At 53.3% G+C, this 19,223-nt stretch overlaps 10 protein-coding genes and 1 non-coding gene across 11 annotated transcripts; 4 read left to right on the top strand and 7 right to left on the bottom strand.

Annotated features, from left to right (window-relative positions):
• Nucleotides 1–555: 555 nt before the first annotated feature.
• On the top strand, nucleotides 556–762 carry QC764_301310 (uncharacterized protein; the record flags this gene model as incomplete). Its single annotated transcript, XM_062945263.1, has 1 exon — nucleotides 556–762. The coding sequence occupies one exon, from the start codon at nucleotides 556–558 to the stop codon at nucleotides 760–762; it is 207 nt and encodes a 68-aa protein (XP_062801197.1).
• An 850-nt stretch (nucleotides 763–1,612) lies between these two features.
• QC764_301300 (uncharacterized protein) lies at nucleotides 1,613–2,434 on the top strand. The gene is made up of 3 exons (XM_062945262.1): nucleotides 1,613–1,792; nucleotides 1,894–2,061; nucleotides 2,128–2,434. Exons 1-3 carry the CDS (start codon nucleotides 1,712–1,714, stop codon nucleotides 2,341–2,343), a joined length of 465 nt encoding a protein of 154 aa, XP_062801196.1. The 5' UTR covers nucleotides 1,613–1,711; the 3' UTR covers nucleotides 2,344–2,434.
• Nucleotides 2,435–2,458: 24 nt separating this feature from the next.
• On the bottom strand, nucleotides 2,459–3,580 carry QC764_301290 (uncharacterized protein; the record flags this gene model as incomplete). The annotated part of the gene is made up of 3 exons (XM_062945261.1): nucleotides 2,459–3,144; nucleotides 3,200–3,266; nucleotides 3,324–3,580. The coding sequence occupies 3 exons, from the start codon at nucleotides 3,578–3,580 to the stop codon at nucleotides 2,668–2,670; spliced, it is 801 nt and encodes a 266-aa protein (XP_062801195.1). The 3' UTR covers nucleotides 2,459–2,667.
• Nucleotides 3,581–3,746: 166 nt separating this feature from the next.
• On the bottom strand, nucleotides 3,747–6,443 carry QC764_301280 (uncharacterized protein; the record flags this gene model as incomplete). Its single annotated transcript, XM_062945260.1, has 3 exons — nucleotides 5,903–6,443; nucleotides 5,450–5,845; nucleotides 3,747–5,392 (listed from the first exon to the last, which is right to left on the bottom strand). The coding sequence occupies exons 1-3, from the start codon at nucleotides 6,060–6,062 to the stop codon at nucleotides 3,747–3,749; spliced, it is 2,202 nt and encodes a 733-aa protein (XP_062801194.1). The 5' UTR covers nucleotides 6,063–6,443.
• Nucleotides 6,444–6,501: 58 nt separating this feature from the next.
• On the bottom strand, nucleotides 6,502–8,151 carry QC764_301270 (uncharacterized protein). Its single transcript, XM_062945259.1, has 2 exons — nucleotides 7,010–8,151; nucleotides 6,502–6,950 (listed from the first exon to the last, which is right to left on the bottom strand). Exons 1-2 carry the CDS (start codon nucleotides 7,681–7,683, stop codon nucleotides 6,839–6,841), a joined length of 786 nt encoding a protein of 261 aa, XP_062801193.1. The 5' UTR covers nucleotides 7,684–8,151; the 3' UTR covers nucleotides 6,502–6,838.
• GLN4 (Glutaminyl-tRNA synthetase) lies at nucleotides 7,083–11,192 on the top strand. The gene is made up of 3 exons (XM_062945258.1): nucleotides 7,083–9,598; nucleotides 9,674–10,397; nucleotides 10,448–11,192. The coding sequence occupies exons 1-3, from the start codon at nucleotides 8,445–8,447 to the stop codon at nucleotides 10,526–10,528; spliced, it is 1,959 nt and encodes a 652-aa protein (XP_062801192.1). The 5' UTR covers nucleotides 7,083–8,444; the 3' UTR covers nucleotides 10,529–11,192.
• A 289-nt stretch (nucleotides 11,193–11,481) lies between these two features.
• Nucleotides 11,482–12,194, bottom strand: QC764_301255 (uncharacterized protein; the record flags this gene model as incomplete). The annotated part of the gene is made up of 2 exons (XM_062945257.1): nucleotides 11,482–11,914; nucleotides 11,953–12,194. 2 exons carry the CDS (start codon nucleotides 12,192–12,194, stop codon nucleotides 11,482–11,484), a joined length of 675 nt encoding a protein of 224 aa, XP_062801191.1.
• Nucleotides 12,195–12,670: 476 nt separating this feature from the next.
• Nucleotides 12,671–12,752, bottom strand: QC764_0047760. Its single transcript has one exon. It is a non-coding gene; the product is annotated as a tRNA-Ser (tRNA).
• A 114-nt stretch (nucleotides 12,753–12,866) lies between these two features.
• QC764_301250 (uncharacterized protein) lies at nucleotides 12,867–13,996 on the bottom strand (the record flags this gene model as incomplete). The annotated part of the gene is made up of 2 exons (XM_062945256.1): nucleotides 13,694–13,996; nucleotides 12,867–13,629 (listed from the first exon to the last, which is right to left on the bottom strand). The coding sequence occupies exons 1-2, from the start codon at nucleotides 13,867–13,869 to the stop codon at nucleotides 12,867–12,869; spliced, it is 939 nt and encodes a 312-aa protein (XP_062801190.1). The 5' UTR covers nucleotides 13,870–13,996.
• A 167-nt stretch (nucleotides 13,997–14,163) lies between these two features.
• QC764_301240 (uncharacterized protein) lies at nucleotides 14,164–16,118 on the bottom strand. The gene is made up of 2 exons (XM_062945255.1): nucleotides 14,804–16,118; nucleotides 14,164–14,750 (listed from the first exon to the last, which is right to left on the bottom strand). Exons 1-2 carry the CDS (start codon nucleotides 15,670–15,672, stop codon nucleotides 14,393–14,395), a joined length of 1,227 nt encoding a protein of 408 aa, XP_062801189.1. The 5' UTR covers nucleotides 15,673–16,118; the 3' UTR covers nucleotides 14,164–14,392.
• QC764_301230 (uncharacterized protein) lies at nucleotides 14,256–19,176 on the top strand. The gene is made up of 2 exons (XM_062945254.1): nucleotides 14,256–16,711; nucleotides 16,774–19,176. Exons 1-2 carry the CDS (start codon nucleotides 16,598–16,600, stop codon nucleotides 18,934–18,936), a joined length of 2,277 nt encoding a protein of 758 aa, XP_062801188.1. The 5' UTR covers nucleotides 14,256–16,597; the 3' UTR covers nucleotides 18,937–19,176.
• The last annotated feature ends 47 nt before the right edge of the window (nucleotides 19,177–19,223 follow it).

The raw sequence follows: 19,223 nt of genomic DNA, 5'->3' as shown, positions 1-19,223 counted from the left end.
TATCGCTTTATCAGCGAGAGCGCTAATCCCAGAATGGCCCACTTCCCAGGGCGGTGAGGCGGTCGTTATGCAGAAAAAAGTTTCCTTCCAAGCCCCAACAAGTAGGTCCCAAACCTTCACCCGCTGTTGGGGCCTCTCTCCCTCTGCCGTCCCATTTTGATCAAAGGCTATTGAATTGCCTTTTCTACGATCCCTTGTGTGAGTCTGACAATGCGCGCCTTGAAATCAGATGGCCTTTGTTGGAAAACTGCGGTAGCCATGGTACTGTGTGGCAACATGAGCGTTGAGCGGGCGCTGAGTGGGCTCTTGGAGGGGTTTCTTTTTTTTCGGGGTGTCCACCGAGGGGCGGGGCAGTAACGTCTCACGTTCGAGTTTCCTCTCACCTATCCATCTCCCTTTCTGCAGAACGCTGCTGGCGCCAGCATATGCGAGCCTGCACCACGTTGATGCATCCCAATGGTTTCATGGGAGCTAGCAATGCCTCTAGCACATCCCGGCCTGCTTCACCCGCGTGTCTCTCCTCATCGCGGGGAAGCCTGTCATTTGGCTCAACATATGGGCCACTGGCGATTCATGGCCAATATCAGGCCCCGTTTCTTCTACAGGTGCCGCAATATCAACGATAAGCCCTATCAACAGCAAAATATCATCTCACGCCGCCCGGGAGCAATCCTCAGCCCCCGCCATGCCGCTTCTGTTAAGGTACTTCGCCACCGTAGCACAGAAAGAGTGATGGAGGAGAGGCTCCGGTGCCGTCGTTGACACGGGTTCGACCAAACTTGGCTTCATATTTTTAACCAGGAGCGGATAAATATTAGATCACCAGTCATGCCCAGACGTTGCCTCGACTCTTTCCAGGATCTCCTGGTTGGTTAAGGGATGGTTGTGGGTGACCGTGGCTTCTTTGCTGTTGCAGCTTGAACCAGGTGTTGTTTCGTACAGAAGCTACAGACAAAACAACTGCCTGATTATCTCGGGTACACTGTGAAGGAAGGATATTCATCCACTTGATGTCCAACGTCTGTCAGATATGCCAACGCCCCCCACGCCAGGTTAAACACCTTCCACGTTCCGCTTCGATGTTGCGCCAGTCTGAGCACCATCCGCAACTCTAAAGTAGGCAGGTCTCACCGCAATTCTGCAGGCTTCAACTCGCCCGCACGGTACTTCACTTCGCGGCGTCATTTGGCTCATCTCATACTCAACCTCAAAAGGCTCAGGAAAAGACCCCTGCTGCCGAAACGCTGTTCCTCTTCGCCAAAATCCGGGGCATGTAAGATCTCTTTCTTTCCGCGGGGTCAAGCGGTATCCACATGTGCCGTCTGCCACCATTGACGGAAAGACGCACGTGCCCTTCACGTGAAATAGCACATCAAGGTGGTTACCAAACTAAACAGATCTAACCGGGCAACCGATATGCTCTCAGGGGCTTGTTTACACTACAACGGCTCTTCTACATCGCGAGGGTCATCTTCGCCCCAAATGGAGGCCCAGATAGCAGATTGAAACTGCTGACAAACAATCATTGATACCATTAAAAATTACAATAATTCTTATATCTAATTCAGTAGACAATAACAATGCTTCCCTCTTCCCACAGTGAGGACATTTCGGAAGAATCTCCTTCAACTTGTTTTACACATGCATTGTTTTCTCTCCATTTTTGCTGAACTAGCAAGACGCCAGAAATAGCCATCACCCTCGGCTCTTGATGGTGCACAAGTCGAGCCTCAAATCCAGCAGCCCATTAATGACGTCACCCCAGACCGACGTCACCATGTCGCGGCATAAGGTACACCCCACCGTCTTCATGAACCCCTATTTCTTCTTTACAAGATCCATCTCCAGCACCATCGCAAATCCAAAACCACAACATTGAAGCATCCTCCACAGGTATCACACCACAGTAAACAGCCAGTACACCCGCCAGCACAACACAAATCCTACGCCACAACCATGTCTTCCTCCTCGAGCAACCCCAACACCAGCAGCACCAACCAGCCTACCGAGAACCCAGGCCTGATCTCCTCCCACGCCGAGTATATCAAGGGGGCAGCTGAGGTAACAAACTCCCATTCTCTCAAGCTCTGCCTTCCGGTCCAATAATTAACAGCGACTCCCTCTCAGTCCGCAATCGGCGACATCTCGGGTTCCCACGCCTGGAAAACCTCGGGCGAGCAAGACAAGGCCCACGCCCGTGCTTCACTCAATCAAGCGACCCAGAACCGTGACCCGGCCACCTCGGGATATGGGAAAGTGGAGGAAGTTGCCGGCAAGCTGACAGGATGCGAGGGCATGAGGAGGGAAGGCGCTGCCAGCGCTAGCAAGCCAAATCAGGAGTAATTGATCCGATAATAGGGCTTAAGAGTTTGTGTACGATATGTCAAAAGGTCACATCATGTCAGAATAATGGAAATGTAATGCAAATATGTGTTATCATATGCTTGAATGTGCACTACCCTGGTAATCTTCGCTGCTTATCAAGTCATTCCAACAACCCACTGTCATCAAGGTGAGTCCAAGTGTTCCTCCTCACCACCTCTTAACAAATCTCAGCAACCTCGTTCCTCAGGTGCCTCCAGTGTAATGCCATGAATTCTAATTTCTGCCAACGCAGGGGACCGTGGCATCGTCCCATCTTCCACCAACACGTTGTGATACTCCCCTTCATCCTTCGAACCAAGACACGAAGCTGTCATCGGACCAAGGATCAGGTTCCACCTCGAATGCCCGAAAAGGCGCTCCGCAAACAACGATAATGAACCAGTCCGAAATCGTTTGCTTCCCTTCATTCGTCACCTTCCTTGAAAACTTTCTGATCACATCCTTATCCTCCTGCGGAAAGTCAAGATAGCTGTTCCATGTCCGCGTGAAGGCCTTGACAAGAATGTGATACGTCAACTCGACGCTGTGTGTCTTGTCTCTGTTTTGTATCATTTTTCTGACTGGTGAGTCCCTCTCGACATCCAAAGCGTCGAGCACGGCGAATTCGGTGATGTCTCCCTTGGAGGTGCAGGTAAAAGTGGCAGTGGGGTGTCTGCCGTCCTTATGGAAAGGTTCATGCCAACTGTATACGCGATTTCGACTTGTCCAGTGCTTGGACGCGTCCCAGTCTATAATGAAGTAGGATAATATGACCTCGATCTGTAGTTCTGTCAGCACTACCTCACATCAACATGGCAACAAGGGGCACACTGACAGCATGTTCCGCGTTGGCTTGATCCTGCTGGGACTGTGAGAGTTGGCGGAAATGAGTGAAAGGGGCCCTGTAAGCATGAGTTAGACAGCCTTTGGTAATTATTTCTGGGCAAGTAGGTGCTTACTCCTGGGGGGCTACGACCTCGTCTTGCACAGCAGGTTGCTGCTCGGGCACTGTGGCCTCGCCTTGTACTTCGGCTTGCTGCTCAGGCACGAGGGTATTCTCTTGCGCATCAGCCTGCTGACTTGTACCATCGCCGGTAGGATTAGGCTGCTGCTCCTCGGCAAGGAGGACACCTGATCCCTCCTTCGAATCAGAAGATAAAGATGACGACTCCAGGCTGGCTCCCTTAGAGGACGTCCTTGATCGTGTTGGAGGCATTGTGCGCAGTTTGAGCGATAGTAGAATTACGGAAGAGTTCTGATGCGATATGTCGTGCGGACGATAGAATGATATTGACCAAAAGAGAATGGAGTGTATTGAACAAACCAAAAGTATGCGCAAGAAAACGTCAATGACAGCCCGGTTTGTTGGAAAAACAGAGCACTTAAAGAATCGCCTTCATCCCATGGACGGCCATCCACCCCACATCATCCACCGGCGCATTCACCTTCCTGTACTGTTCTGGCAGCCACGGACCGTACACAGGCAGCGGCGACGGCGTGCCTGGCCTCGGTGGACACATGCCAGGCTCTGTTCGTTCTATCCCCCCGGCAGCACACCCCGCCCCGTTGAATGCCGAATCAGCAGCAGCCTTCCACACCTCAGACACATCCATGATCATCGGCTCCGTCCAGTACAGCCGGCAATCCGACTCCTGCACCACATACTGCGCCGGCAACCCGTCGTAGATGTTCTGCGGGAAAATCTCATCCCTCGCATTGACCGCCGCCGACGTGCTCCTGTTCACCGGTAACGAGGAGTATCGCGAGAGCGCAGCAGCCTGGAACGGATTCCCGGCCCAAGGTAGGTAGGAGCTGGCATAGTCGTAGATATTTTTGTACTGCAGCACTTGCGCGCCCCTGACGCCGCCCACTCCTTGGATTAAACCCGGCTCCGGGAGGCCACCCATTGCGATCGACTTGACATTGGCCTGCAGGCTGAAGAACTCGGAGGTCACCGCGCAGGTAGAGGCGCAAGTGCCGTCGTATAAAAGAACAATGTTCTCGGCGAAAAAGGGCTGCGCCAGGTTGGTTCGGGCACCATAGCCGGTCACCTCGATGCCTAATCCAAAGGTCGTGTTGATGGTCGTGAGGCTGTCATAGAGGTTCCAGCGCAGCAGTGAGGTGTAGGGGGTAGATTTGTAGATGTGCGGGTAAAACTTGGCGTCAAACGACGGGAAGAGTTGGCCGTGGAGATCGAGGTCGTAGCGATAGTTGAACCAGTTTTGGTAGTTTCGAACGAGATTTGCGCTCGGCTCTGTGTAAGGGTTGACACCGGCCACGAGATCACTGATGATACTGGCAAGAGAGAGAAAGCTGGGGTCTTCTTTGAACCGGCTCAGTCCTTCCTGGACGGTGGAAGGGAATAGCTGCCTGAAAAAGTCGTAGCCCTGGAGGATATAACCGCCGCCATTACCCTGAAAGTCGATAACGAGTTTAGTCTTGCCTTCTTGTGCTGCTAGTGAAAAGAACCGTTGGCAAACTGCCTGAAATTCGGTAGGAGATCGAGGCTCGAAAGAAAGAACAGCGATGACTGCAACGTCTTCGAAGCCATCACCCTCAAGAAAATAACCAGAGACGACGCCATCCTGAGTGATGATCACAGGCTTTGGGTAGCCAATAACAGCAATTTCCCCATCTCCAGCCTCATCAACCGGGCTTTCTCTGATAGTAGTTGCATTGCCACCGTCTGGATTGCAGAATTTAGCGTAATAAGAAGGGCCGTCAACCACGCCGGTCATGTCAGCTTTGACAGCAGCGACATTCTCCAACGAGAGAGTGGTACCATTCTCGAACGTGAACGTCGTGTTTGGCCCTGGGTAAACGTATCTCACTCGGCCACCCTTTGCAAAAAAGCCCAACGGACTCCCCACCGCAACAGACGCCTTTTCGTAAAACATGCTATTATAGGCGGCGTCTGGATCTCGGTTGTAAGTTGCCTTGTATATGGTTTCCGCCACGTAGGTAGCTGCATCAACGCCGTTGATGAGGCTGACTACCGACGCAGTCTCTGGAGATTCGGTAATATCCTCTGGTCAGTAGGTCGTCAGCAAGGCTGTCAATGAACTCGCTCTCCTGAGATAAATACCATAAATCTTAATGACTGGCAGCGAGACCCCATCCTCACTGACGGAAACAAGAGCGCGTTGTCGCCTCCATTCAAAGACGCGGGTTAAGGCATCTGGGTAAAAGACATAATGGCCATCATGCCCGGGACAAAACACCGAGACGTATAGATCCTCCTGAAAATCATACTCGTTGCCGTACATGTCTTCCTCCAAGTTCTGGCGGACCTGCGCCAATGCAGAAAACATATCGAAAGGCGGAAAAAAGTAGCCCTCGGGCGGGTCGGCTTTGTAGGCCGAGTCACTCTGCCATTCCAAGTAAGGCTCAATGGCATCGACAAGCTCAAGAGCTTCCTGTTTGTGCAGCGGGATAGAGTTAAGACACTCGTAAGCCAGCTCAGCTGCTACAGTCGGAGTTGCTTTTGTCCAGGCCAGTTAGTCATCGATTCTGACCTGCCTCAGTGGGAAAAACATACCAGATGGGCTGAAGACCTGTTGGGAAGACCAGGAACTGCTTACAATGGCGCATGGTTCAGCAGTAGAAACTGAAGGGTAGTAGTCATTCTCACAGCCCTGGCACCTAGAGACTACCAGGAGAGTGATAACTGCTAGTATTGTGTGCCATAGTCGCATCATGTCTGGTCATTGTCCTGGGGTTGCGCGAACCATTGGGATGTCGAGGCTTCAAGAGTAGTTAACGGGGACAGAACAGGCGGCCCAGGACAGAAACACATGATGGCTGTTATAACGAGGACCTGACGAAAAACACCCATGCTCTGCGTAAAGATGCTCATGCGTTGCAGAAAAGGCAGCGCGCCTGCTGAGGCTCAGGGTTGATGCATGGTCAAGCTGGCAGTGGACAGAAAACAACTAACTGTGGGAGTAGGTACATGGACCTTGGTGCCACATCGAATGGAAGCCCACAAATAGACAGCTTTCTGGGAGGAGATGTTTCAATGGTGCAAGGCAGACTGGATGGGGGACTGGATGATGCCAAAGGAACAAGTTGAATCATCCCAGGTTGCTCCGTTGTTGTCTGTGGTCTCCACAAGCATCAACTTAATCCATTTAGGGTCTTGGCGCCAAAGCATAACCCTGTCTTTACACGTGCACATGGGATACAAGAAAGGTAGAGTTCACCCTTGGGTTCACATTGACCATAGCGAGTTTCAGTCTTGGTATTGCAAGCACCAAGCTGTCAAGAACGGACCTATAATACTAACGCCACACAAGATAATACCCGAGGACCGTCTTGTGTTGTGCCTCTAAGCCACCCACCCACCAGTTCCCAGTTCCAAGCACTGAGCTACCAATTACGCCCTCCTCCCAAACATGTCTGGGAGTCACTTTTTTTTCCGGAACTCCGTGAAATCTACCACCTGTTTTTGCCTTATTCTCCTCCTTAGCCATGCCTATCTCTTGTCGGCCTCTTCGGGATCCACAAGGTCCGATGTTGGGACGCTGGGAAGCTCTTGTGCGACGGCATCGGATGTTGAGCCTTCGGAAACAGGAGGAAAGTAATGTCTGTGTATGTTCGTCAGCACGTTGGAGGTAGTGCTTGGCCAGCATGTGGAGAAACTTACGGGACGAACTCGGTGTAAGCATCCACATCCTTCTTCTCAAACGTAACAAGTATTACCTTGTCAATCTTGTCCCCGTCCTTCCCGGTCAAGAATTTGCGAATGGCACTCAACGCTGCGGGCGCGGCCTCCCGACTTGGGTAGCCATATATACCGGTGCTGAGTGCACTGAAGGCGATTGTGCGGCACTCGTGTTCAACGGCGAGCTCCAAGCTTGTTGTGTAGCAGCCGACCAGCAGCTTCTCGCTCGTGTCATGATCCGCCGGGTCGTAGACGGGGCCGACAGCGTGAATGACCCTGTTGCATGGCAGGTCATAGGCGTCTGTGATCTTGGCTGAGCCAGTCTTGCACCCATTCAACTTCTTGCACTCTTCGTACAGGCCGCGGCCAGCTGCCCGATGAATGGCACCGTCTACGCCGCCGCCCCCGAGAAGGGAGCGGTTGGCGGCATTGACGATGGCATCGACGGCAAGAGAAGTGATGTCGGCACGGTACACGGCAACACGGTCGTTGAGAGATTTAGAAGGGGGAGGGATCTCGGTCGGTCCCAAGAGAGTCTTCACAAGCTTGGTGTCAGCGGGTGCGGCTGACAGCTTGTGGAGCTTGTAGAGAAGGGAGACGGAGGGGATGTCGGCAGCCTTGAGGACGGTCATCTTGGCGATGTGCCGAAAGGGCATAGATGTTGTTGATGTTGGGGAAAAGACTCAGCAAACTGAGGTGCTGAGCAAGGTGAAAGTATGGACTAGGACAGGTAAGGTAGGTTGCGTACCCGTGGCCAAGCAGGTGAGCAGTGCGATGGGAAAGCTTGAGCAAGCCTACCTATCAACAGATGCGGGGTGGTGGCCGTTCTAGAATCGCGGGGTAATTTTAGCAAGCGGGCATGCAACGGACGGGACCAGGCGACAATAAAAAGTCATGAAATTCTTGAGCTTCAAACTGTCTGATCTAATATTCTACGACGGGAGTAGTATATGGCTGATCGTTCGTCTCAAGTAATCAGCGGTCCCCCATAGCCAGGCCAATGATGGCTGTCTCTCTGCTCCCTAGCTAACGTCCAGTGACGTTGACAGCCCGCACAGGTGCAGGGCACTAGAACACCATCGGACGGCCCGAGAGAAGATCGACATCTGGCCAGTCTCCAGCAGAGAGGGAGTCACTGAGGTCTGGAACCTGGGAATTCCGTGGTACCTCAGCTTATCTTATCGCGCCGAGACACAGCCAGAGGCGGGACATGGTGGGGTTCCACTGAGTGTCGGATGGACCCCTCCAAACACCCCTTTGTGGCAGTGGCAGTTGTGCAACTCCAAACATTTTACTGACTCACCCGGCGATAACGCTGTCACATCGCCTCCACTTCCAGTCAGTCTTAAACGTCTGGCTCCGTCCCGTCGACTGCGCGCCTTCGTTTTTCTTTCAATCGAATCAATCCACCGCTACCATGGCTGACTCCATCGCCGATTCGACGGCCAAGCTCGACATCACCGACGCGCCTACCGCGCCCGATACTGCCCCTACGGTCGACAATGCCCCAAAGCTTCAGCTTGACGAGGAGACCGGCGAGTGGGTTTCCAAGGGAGAACTGAAGAAGAGACTGGCAAAACGCGCAAAAAAAGCGTCGAAGGACAAGAACAAGGAGGCAAGCAATGCTGCCGCGCCGCCAAAGACTCAGCAGCCGAAGAAGGAAAAGGTCGAAGATGTCCCAATTGACACGGATTCCATGTTCAAACAGGGCTTCTTGAACGATGTTTACAAGGAGCGTCCCGTGAAGCCAGTTATTACCAGATTCCCCCCCGAGCCAAACGGTCACCTACATATCGGTCATGCCAAGGCAATCGCCGTCAACTTTGGCTTTGCCAGATATCATGGAGGATATACCTACTTACGTATGGACGATACAAATCCTGAGAGCGAGGAGGAGGAGTACTTCACCTCGATCGAAGAAACAGTCCGTTGGCTCGGCTTTGAACCGTACAAGATCACCTATTCAAGCGACCACTTCGATACCCTATACGCGCTCGCCGAGAAGCTGATCGAGCAGGGAAACGCATACGTGTGCCACTGCGACGACCAGGAGGTGAAGAAGCAGCGCGGTGGGGAGAAGGGAGCCAGCCCTCGTTACCGATGCGAGCACGCCAACCAGTCTGTCGAGGAAAACCTCAAAAAGTTCAGGGCCATGCGGGACGGCGAGTACAAGCCCAGGGAGGCTTTTCTGCGCATGAAGCAGGACATCAATGACCCCAACCCCCAGAATTGGGATCTGGCGGCGTACCGAGTATTGAACAAACCTCACCACAGGACCGGTGATAAGTGGGTCATCTACCCCACCTACGATTTTACCCACTGTTTGTGTGATAGCTTCGAGAAGATCACCCACTCGCTTTGTACAGTCGAGTTTTTCCTCAGCAGGACGTCGTACGAGTGGCTGAATGAGAGGCTGGTTGAATATCAGCCTATGCAGCGCGAATATGGCCGACTGAGCATCGAGGGTTCCGTACTCAGCAAGCGCAAGCTGAAGGAGCTTGTCGATAAGGGGATCGTCAGAGGCTGGAACGATCCCCGATTACACACGCTCATCGCTATACGCCGAAAGGGGTGAGTGAGAATTTCGATTGTCATGTCCTTCTGACGCCTCTTGAGTTTGAGTCGGATATGCTAATATGTTGATAGCGTCCCACCGGGTGCCATCCTGGAATTCGTCAACGAGCTCGGCGTAACCACGACGAACAGCATCATCCAGATGTCCCGCTTTGAGCAGACCATTCGGCGCTACCTTGAACGAACAGTCCCGCGCTTGATGCTGGTGTTGGACCCAGTTCCTGTGGTCCTGGAGTCAAGCGAGTTTGACGGCACTGACCTCACCGTCCCCTTCTCGCCCAAGAACCCGGCCATGGGAGACCACAAGATCAAATTCTCGCAGACTGTGTACATCGACCGCTCCGATTTTCGTGAGGTCGACAGCAAGGACTACTTCCGCTTGGCCCCAGGCAAGACGGTGGGCTTGCTCCAGGCACCCTTCCCCATTACCGCCACAAGCTTCACCAAGGATGAGACCACCGGCCTTGTGACCGAGATCAAGGCTGTCTTTGACCGTTCTGGCAAGAAGCCAAAGACCTTCATCCAGTGGGTGCCTGCTGAGAGCGCTGGGTCCAAGAGATGCGAGGCCCGCATCTACAACTCCCTTTTCAAGTCCAATAACCCAACCGGTGCCGAAGGTGGCTTCTTGTCCGACCTTAATCCCGATAGTGAGATCATTTACCCGAACGCTCTGGTTGAGTCTGGCTTTGATGAGGTCAGGAAACGCGCTCCTTGGCCCGAGGCTGCCGGCGAGGACAAGCTCGGCAAGGGCGGTCCCGAGTCTGTTCGGTTCCAGGGCATGCGTGTTGGCTACTTTGTAAGTCTCCTCGTTTTGGTGGATATGCCTGATGCTAACCTGAATTCTAGGCCATGGACTCGGATAGCAGAGATGACAAGATTGTTCTGAACCGGATTGTGTCGCTCAAGGAGGACAAGGAGAAGAGCTAAGTGGATGGAATGACGACTGGGCTACTTTATGTTTCAGATTACGCAAGTTTCTATAGATATCCCTAGCATCATAAATAGAGTTAGCCTGTGACCCCGATTTCAGTAGGCCTTATCTCTCACCTATTCCCTCTGCATCATGGTATGATGTACATGCGAGCGGCCAGGCAGCGAGAGACTTGCCCCACTTCTAATCAGGTAACCTTCATCATTTGGCAAATCATCGGCATCAACTATTACAGCAAGGGCTGATGTGTTCATGTCCAAAATGTCTATAAAGCGGAACGGCTGTGCCAATTCCATTCGTCAAGCTCAATCTTTACTTCCCCTTCAGCACCACCAACATGACCGTGACGCACCCCCTCGCGACCTTGCCTTTCGAAACTTTCGGCTCAATTCTCGACCGCCTCTCGGGGAAAGACCGCATTTCTCGTGCAGAGACAAGTCATTCTGTCCGCCAGCGTCTCCTCCCCTTCCTCTGTCACACACTCACCTTCTCCAACGCCCAGGTCATATCCAATTCCGCCCTGCTCGCAGCCCAAAGCCATGGGAAGTATGTCAAAACCCTCCGCTTTTTCGGCTACGCTTACAAAACGGACGACATCATGAATACAGACCTCTGGAAGCGGCCCATTCTGCACCGAGACAGCAGCATCATGTACGTCCCCACGCACTGACGGCAAACCTGATGAAGATGCCCCGGACCCGGACCCGGACAATAACTCGGAGTATGACAGCGGTGAAGCACGGAGAGAAGAGCAGGAAGACGAAGAGTGGCTGGACGAGCTATGGGAAGATTGGACTTCCCGCGGTTCTATACGGGAGGATTATAGCACCCGTCCTCCACGGGACCAACTCCCTCCAAGCGCCATTGCCCTTTTCTAAGCTGCTCGCGCCAAGGACCCAGACAGGCTGTTCCCGAATTTAGAGACGTTCAGCATCAACTTCCCGCATGACTACTCGCAGCAGGCGGACTTCATCCCCTGAGCGTAGACGGCATATTTAAGAACCTTGAGAAGAGCTGGGACGACGTGTTGAGGCGAGAGTTGAATATCACCATGCGCCGGCTCTGGCGCAACACCTTTGACGAGGTATCGAAGGGTGGCGGCATTGCGCCTCGAAAGTTGATCCTCGAGAACTGGCACCCCCGCCCGGTTCCGACGTTCCAGTCGCAAGAGCGGAAGAACTACCGCTCTATGCTCGAGTCTTTTGAGGTTCACCTCATGACCTCCACCCTCGACGGCGGCCGCGCACGCAAGATGATCACTCGCACCGGCGGGTACGTCCACTCTGTCCGTCGGATGGGCGAGTTCTTTTTCCGGCACATGGACAGTCTCGAGAAATTGACCGTTTCCATGGGCGGGCTGGGGATGCCCGCAGACTCCCAGGCTTCGGTGATGTTTGGGGTGGCAAGACACGGCGCCTACGTGTGGGGGCGGCACAGAAAGCCGCCATGTTCCTGACTTGATGCCATGCTTGAAGGAAAATAACGCACAAAAACATCTCCATCAACCGGGTAATCGTCGATTTCATCGTCAGCCGCAAAAGCAGCTTGAACAGGCCGGCACTGGTGAACGCGCAGGCGCATCAACCCAAACATCCGGCGCGGATGTTGTGGGGGTCTTTTTCTTGATGCCTTGTGCGGCGTTTTGGATACATATTTCGACATGGCGTTGGCGGAGTTCACATGCACGAGCTTGGTGAATAAACTAGGGGATAACAAAGTTGCCGGAGAGGTATTGAAGGATATGAGGTTCCCATCAGCATCAGGGGCAAGAGGCTCAAGGAACTGTTGAAGATGTGGATGAGGGTGGATGAACCGGGTGAGGGTTATGGTGAGAGGAAATTGTTTGGATACGGGAGTCAGATTGGCTGCTTCCAGGTCGATCCCAAAGCCACTGCCCGGTCAATCAGAGGAGGGAAAGACCTGGCTGCGTACGCCCGGTTTGTCGTGAAGATGCAAGAGAAGAGGGTGAGAGACCGGTTTAGGGAATTTTCGGTGATGGCTGAGGAAGTGTGTGTTGATGTCTAGAGTTCAGTCAGGTATTTCACATCTCTGATTCCCTTGGTGCCCCCGAGTTTGTGTCAGGCTGGGGAAAGCAGTACACTCCATATAGTCTACCGCCGCATTACTACTCCACTCCAGGCGTGGTGGCAGAGTGGTCTAATGCGCAAGACTAGAAATCTTGTTCCTTCGGGAGCGTCTGTTCGAATCAGGCCCACGTCGAGTTCCTTTTCCTCTTTTTCATATTTACCGCATCTCTTCAAAGGATCATGCTGCATGAAACTACCACCTATTTTCATTTTTACCCTTTCATCATTCACGAAAAGCTCGTAAAGGCTACCAATCAATAAAATAATCCACCCCATCATTCACCGCGCTCGCCCCAACACTGCTGTGGTCCTGCCCTTTGTACTCCTTGACCGCCACATCCCTCACCCTTCCGCTCCCCTCGATCCTGTCAAACGCTTCCCGCGCATACTGCGTCATCTTGAACGGCTGGATAAAGTTTTTGCGAAACTGGAATTCCGCCTCCGTCTCGGTCCTCTTCCGCTGGGGAAACTGCTCTATTTCCCCGTAGGTGATCATCACGGCCGGTTTGGAGAGCTTGGACGAGGTGAGGTTGGATGAGTAGAGCTCGCCAGGAATGTCAATTCCGTTTCCTAGTCTTGTTGTTATGTCGTTTAGCAGAGAAGCGTTGTTCCAATCCAGCGCGGGAGAGGCGGAGAGGTAAGTGTCGAAGTTGTTGGGGTTCTGAATCAATGACCAGAGAACGAAGAGGCCGCCGAAGGAGTGACCGTAGAGGGCGTCGCGGGTAAAGTTGATGTTGGGGAAGACGGTTGATTTGACAAAGGGTCGCAAACTGGAGGTTAGAAAGGCGAGAAAGGGGTCGGCGCCGGAGGGTGGGGTTTGGGGGGTGGAAAGGGGAGGGCGAAAGTCGGTGGCGCGTTGGGAAAGGTCGTAGACGGAGTCGGTGAGGGGATAGCCGACGGAGATGACGACCGCGTCGGGCTGGGAGAAGGAGACGGGTTTGCGGCGTTTGAAAGCTTCCGAGGCGGTGCCGGCTAGGGCGTTGCCGTCAAGGACATACCTTTCATCCAAACTGTTAGCAACGTAGTGGGTCTGGGATAAGGGGGAGGGGACGCGGGTTCAGGGACAATGTTTACATGGACAGGGCAGTTTTGTTGGCGACATTGCGAGACGACCATTCAAAGGGCCATGATACTTGAATTTGGTAGGTGATATTATTGACTGGGTTTGTAGCATTCCAAAACGCAGCATTGGGCAGAATGGTAGCTGGCAGAGGAGGAAAAGGGGTGAACAACCAGTTTGTTAGCGACATTTTGACAGAAGTGGGATGAGAAGCAGGAACCTGTGTGAAACTGAATCGCTTTCGCAGGTCTTGGTTATTTACACATGATGAAAACTCGTCTTCATAACCTGTGAATTACTCTTCCACTGATGATACAACACCGGCCAAGCGGGGTAAAGAAGTCCGACTGAGCAAATGATGTGTGCTCTACCTGGGAGGAGAACATGCCGTCTTTGCAGGACTAACGGTATTTGGACCAGACTTGATGAGGCTTCAGCCATCCACCAGATGCTGAGCACGTACGATAGAATGAAATGACAATTTCATCAACGACACTCTAAATACCATCTTTTCGAGGCAAAAACCTTAACAGTGAAATACATTAACAGGCCACAATATAAAACATATTATGCATTCATCCTCCAACACCTCGCCTGCTTTCTGAGTAAACACAGACAAGACAAAAAGACAAAATCATATCGTTACTCATCATCGTCATCTCGTCATTCCTCATTTCACATTCTCCATAGCCACACAGACCACACCCCCATGTTCAATCAATAAACTCCAACACTCTCCACCTCCACCCGCTCAGCAACTTGATGTCGTCATCCTTGAGGACATCACCGTCCCTGCCATTACTGGTACTCTCCACCTTGTTCACCAGCTTCTTCAACCGCTTGGAGGCCGTCTTGGCCACTCTCAGCGACACCTCATTTGAAAAGATGTACAAAACGGCAAAAACAAAGAAGGTGACAGTCGTCAGGCCGGGCCTGTGACCTTTGGTTGCGGCAAGAATGCGACCGAGTAGACTCTTGGACTTAATGAAGGCATACTCCGTCCTGGTTTTGGTCTTTTTCTCGCTTGAAGGTCTGCGGAAGAGCTTCTTGACAAGAGGGATAAAAGTGCCACTGCACATATTGTTAGTGTGGTCTTGAAGACGGAACGCAAGAACCGAGCTTACAATATAGTGCCAACGATCCACCTTCTCCACCTCTGGTCCTCGGCGTCTTCCACAATTTGAATCATCTCTTGTCTCAGGCCCTTGAGATAACCGAGGACCGTGGCTGTCTGGGCTCTGATCTTGTCCGAAATCTCATCGTAATCTCTTCTGGTACCCTTGGATGCGATCATCTTCCTCTGGCGTTGTAGGTTGGCGAGTTCAATAACTTCCTTCTCAGCTTTCTGGCGCACAGATTTGAGGGTGGGCTTGTAGTAGGACGACTGCACCGCGAGAGGTAGCGGTGTTGTCGAGTGGATTGGTAGTGCCCCATGGTGAGGAGGACCGGACAGAGGCGCAGGGGGAATGTAGCTCATCCCAACACCTGAAGTAGCCGCTGGACCGGGCATCGATTCAACGCCTGTCCCATAGTAGGATGCAGAGGCGCCGTTGGCACCCGACACTGGGGGGTAGTTGGGCGAGATACCGGTGCTGTGGGAAGGGAGAGGGTAGCCTGAGCCAGGAGGTGGACGGCCATAGTCATGGCGTGGTGGATAGGACGAGTCTGGACCTTGCGGAGGACGGTAGCTGTCGGTGACGATGGGATAGGGGTCAATCGAGCCGTTGGGTCCGGTTATGGGAGCAGCGGCGGTAAAGTAGGAAGCTGCTTCTCCAGTTGGGGCTCTGTCATCACCGCGGGCTTTGTCATCGCCACGGTCTCTGTCGCCGCGATCTCTATCACCGCGATCTCTGTCACCACGGTCTCTGTCAACGCGGTCCCTGTCAACACGGTCTCTGTCGCCACGGTCTCTGTCACCTCGGTCCCTGTCGCCTCGACCACGCTTCCTGTCCCGGTCGTCGGGCGGAGTCAGTGGCTTATCGGGTCTCTCCATGCTGGCGGTGTCAAAGTACCTATCATCAACAAAGCAAAGCTGGGAGAAACAAAATATTCACATGGAAAGATCAAGAGCAAGATCAAAACGATGCAACGGCTAAAAACATGACATGAAGCCACATGGGGTGAGGGTGAGGGCAATTCTTTGGCATCTCAAATTCGAGGTGGCTGGGAGTCGGGATTTTTGGGGCATTTGGGGTTCCGCTGTGGCATCCGATGTGGCACGGGCGCAAAGCACAAAGGCAGCTGAAAAGGGAGCTTGGGCCACTTCCCCGCGCGTCATTTTAGTTTGTGCCGATCAACTGAGACCTTTCGGTTTCTCCAAGATCCACATCCCGTCCGTCATGTTGTGCTAGCGTGAAGAAGAACGACGACGAACGATGGATGGCGATGATGATGATTGGGGGTGATGGGGGATGGTTGGTAGGGAAGGGAAGAGATGTCCTCAAATCAATAAAATCACAAGGCTGACCCCCTATTCCTTGCCAATTATTCCCAAAACAGCTGCCCGTTCAAGTCCGAGTGCACATTTGAGCAGAAAACCCCTGGGCTCGGTCCGGGGCCGAGATGGTGGGGGGCTTTCCGGACAATTTAATCGTGCCTTAGTTCGGTCTGGCGGCATTATTTCTGTACAACCCGCCGCAACGTCAGCGCCACCATGAATTGGTGGAGGCAGCCGTCTAATTGCAGGGTCAAGCATATCACTTGCCTTGTGAAGCCGCGCAAGTCATCAAGCGCTTTTTCCGTGATGCTTTCCTTTGTGGCACTGCTTCCTGCAAATGCCTTGGCTCCAATTACCAGGTACCTCGAGGTATAAGTATACCTCTTGATTCGACCCCTGAGTGGTGTAGTTCACCACCAATCCCCTCATCCAAACACCAAAACACACATACCGCTATCACCAGCCCTCCATTGCAAGGCCAATGGATTTCTTACACGAGCAGCAGTTCCACATCCGTGATCTTCCCACGCGGACTGTCACTCTCTTCCCAACCAGAGCACAGGTTGTCAGAGACATCAAAGAGGTTGCCCTGAAGGTAAGGTCCAGTCCCACAGTTTGGCCAACGCACACACAGAACAACCCACTAACAACTGACAGCCGGGAGCCAACGAGATCGCCGTGGTGGGATTATCTCCGACTGTTGACGAGGAATCTATCAAAGTCGAGGGCATTGGTTCAGCCATCATCACCGATATCACCATTGAGTTGCTCCCCAATCGTGACATCTTTGAGGAGATCTATCCTGATTCCGACTCGGACTCGGAAGAAGACGAGTCCGAGGAGGATGACGAGTTCACAAGGAAGACCAACGACGAGCTCAAGGCAGTGCGTGACTCTCTCCAGACATTGTATGACAAGAGAGACCGCGAGGATGAGATTATCGAGAGTGCTATCAATCGCCAAGGTTTTCTCGAATCCTATGGCCGCTCGTTGGAGAAGAAGAAGGGCAACTTCAACATTGATGACAGCCTCGAGATGTATCGCAAGGAGCGGGACAAGACCTTCGAGGATAAGATGAGCGCCACCATTCGGAAGCGCGAGATTGCCGCAGAGATCGACAAGCTTCAGTTGGAGGAGGCACGGCTGCTCAAGTTGGAGGCAAAGGAACAGGCCAAGATCAACAAGGCCAAAGCAAAGGTCCAAAGGGCAAAGGACAAGGTTAGAGCTCAGAAGTTCCGGCGCATGGCCAAAAAGGAGAAGGAGAAGGCCCGCATTCGCAAAGAGCGGGAACAGTTTTGGCCCAAATCATGCTATACTATCCGCGTCACGCTTGATGCTACCAGTCTGTCCCCTTCCTCGTCACGCCGGAGCTCGGTTGCCAGCGCTGCTGATGTCAAACTGGCCCCTGAAAAGCCCATGGAAGATACCATCACGTACTGTGATCTGTCTCTCAGCTACGTCACCACGTCTGCTTTCTGGTCGCCCAGTTATGATTTGGCCCTGTCCACCACCACCAACTCTGCCATTCTCTGTTTCGATGCCCAGCTGACCAACATGACCTCGGAGACTTGGACCAACGCCAAGGTGATCCTGAGCACATCGCAGGCTAGTTTCTCTGGCCTCCACGACGAGTCCCCAAGGCTTTTGCCTTGGCGGATCAAGCTAGGTGGCCGCGCTGCCCATTTTACCAGCGACCAAGCCATTTACAGTCGTGAGGAGAGGACACAGAAAGAGATATGGAATGCGGCGCAAAATAATTCCCAGCAGCAAAAGCCGCGCGCTGAGCTGTTTGGCGTCAGCAAACCACAGCCACACGGTCAATTTTACACGCAAGGTGGGGGGGAGGGGGTTGCTTTTGCTCTGCTTGGTAAAGCCTCATCACCTCCACCACCACCGAGCAACCCAGCGCCGTTAGCGTATAGAATAGAGGAACCAGACCTAGCGAAAGGGCTAAATCTGCGCTCCGCAAACATGTCGGCAATGAGCAAACGCCGCAGGAGCGGAAATCCCCCCGACGGTGCAGTGTCAGAGTCGATGGAATACGAAGACTACGACGCCCAAACCGTCCTCGAGCCCACCCCCGAGGTCTCCTTCCAGGACTCCTCCTTTGAGGAAACCGGCCTCACCGCCACCTACGACCTCCCCAACCCCAAGACACTGAGGCCGAGCTCGACCGCCTCCAAGCAGCGCGTCGCGAGGATCACCTTCTCCAACGTCGTGTTCGCCAGGACCGTCGTGGCCAAGTACAAGCCTGCCGCGTACCTCAAGGCCAAGCTCCGCAACACGAGCAAGCTGACGCTGCTGAAGGGCCCGACGGGCCTGACGCTGGACGGGACGTTCATGGGCCGGTCTACGCTTCCGAGGTGCAGCGCCGGGGACACGTTCAAGATCCCGCTGGGTGTTGACCCTGCCATCAAGGTTGCCTACCCCAAGCCAGAGGTCAAGAGGAGCACCACCGGGGTGTTCACCAAGGGGCATAACAGCGTTTATACCCGGGCGATCACTCTAGTCAACACGCGGGCTGCTCAAGGGGCCAAGCCGGTCGAGGTGTTGGTGTTGGATCAGGTTCCCGTCAGCGAGGATGAGAAGCTGAGGGTGGAGCTGCTGCACCCGAGGATGAGCGTCAGCGGAGGGGGTATGTCGACCGGAGTGCCGGGTAAGGACGGGAAGGAGGAGGCCAACTGGGGCAAGGCGGTGTCGTTTTTGAAGAAGGGCGGGGAGGTGAACTGGGAGGTGGTGCTCAACGCGGGACGGAGCGTCAAGTTGACGTTGGAGTACACCATCGAGATGCCGTCTGGGGAGAAGGTGGTGGAGTGCTAGTGGCTTGCTTTCCTTCTGTCAAGGAGACGCCGAATGATGGCGTGTTTATCTTTCCAGAACCAGAAAGAAAGGGGAAGAAAAAGTAAGGTCAAGTAGTTTTCTTTGAGCGAGGTTTAGCTGAAGTTCCAGCAGGTGTGTGCGTCTTTATTGGTTAATATACGGTTGGGACGGGATGTGATCTAAGGCAAGTACCGTTTAAGATAGGCGAATGCAAGCGTTTCCAAACCTCTGGGATTGCCATGCTTTTTTCCAGTTGCCCGTGACTCTCTAATGGCTCCTCATTTCGT

This window comes from Podospora pseudoanserina, chromosome 3 (assembly GCF_035222485.1).
Source record: "Podospora pseudoanserina strain CBS 124.78 chromosome 3, whole genome shotgun sequence".
NCBI lineage: Eukaryota > Fungi > Ascomycota > Sordariomycetes > Sordariales > Podosporaceae > Podospora > Podospora pseudoanserina.
The sequence above is the reverse complement of the archived record's forward strand: the minus strand, read 5'-3'. Positions and strand labels throughout refer to the sequence as shown.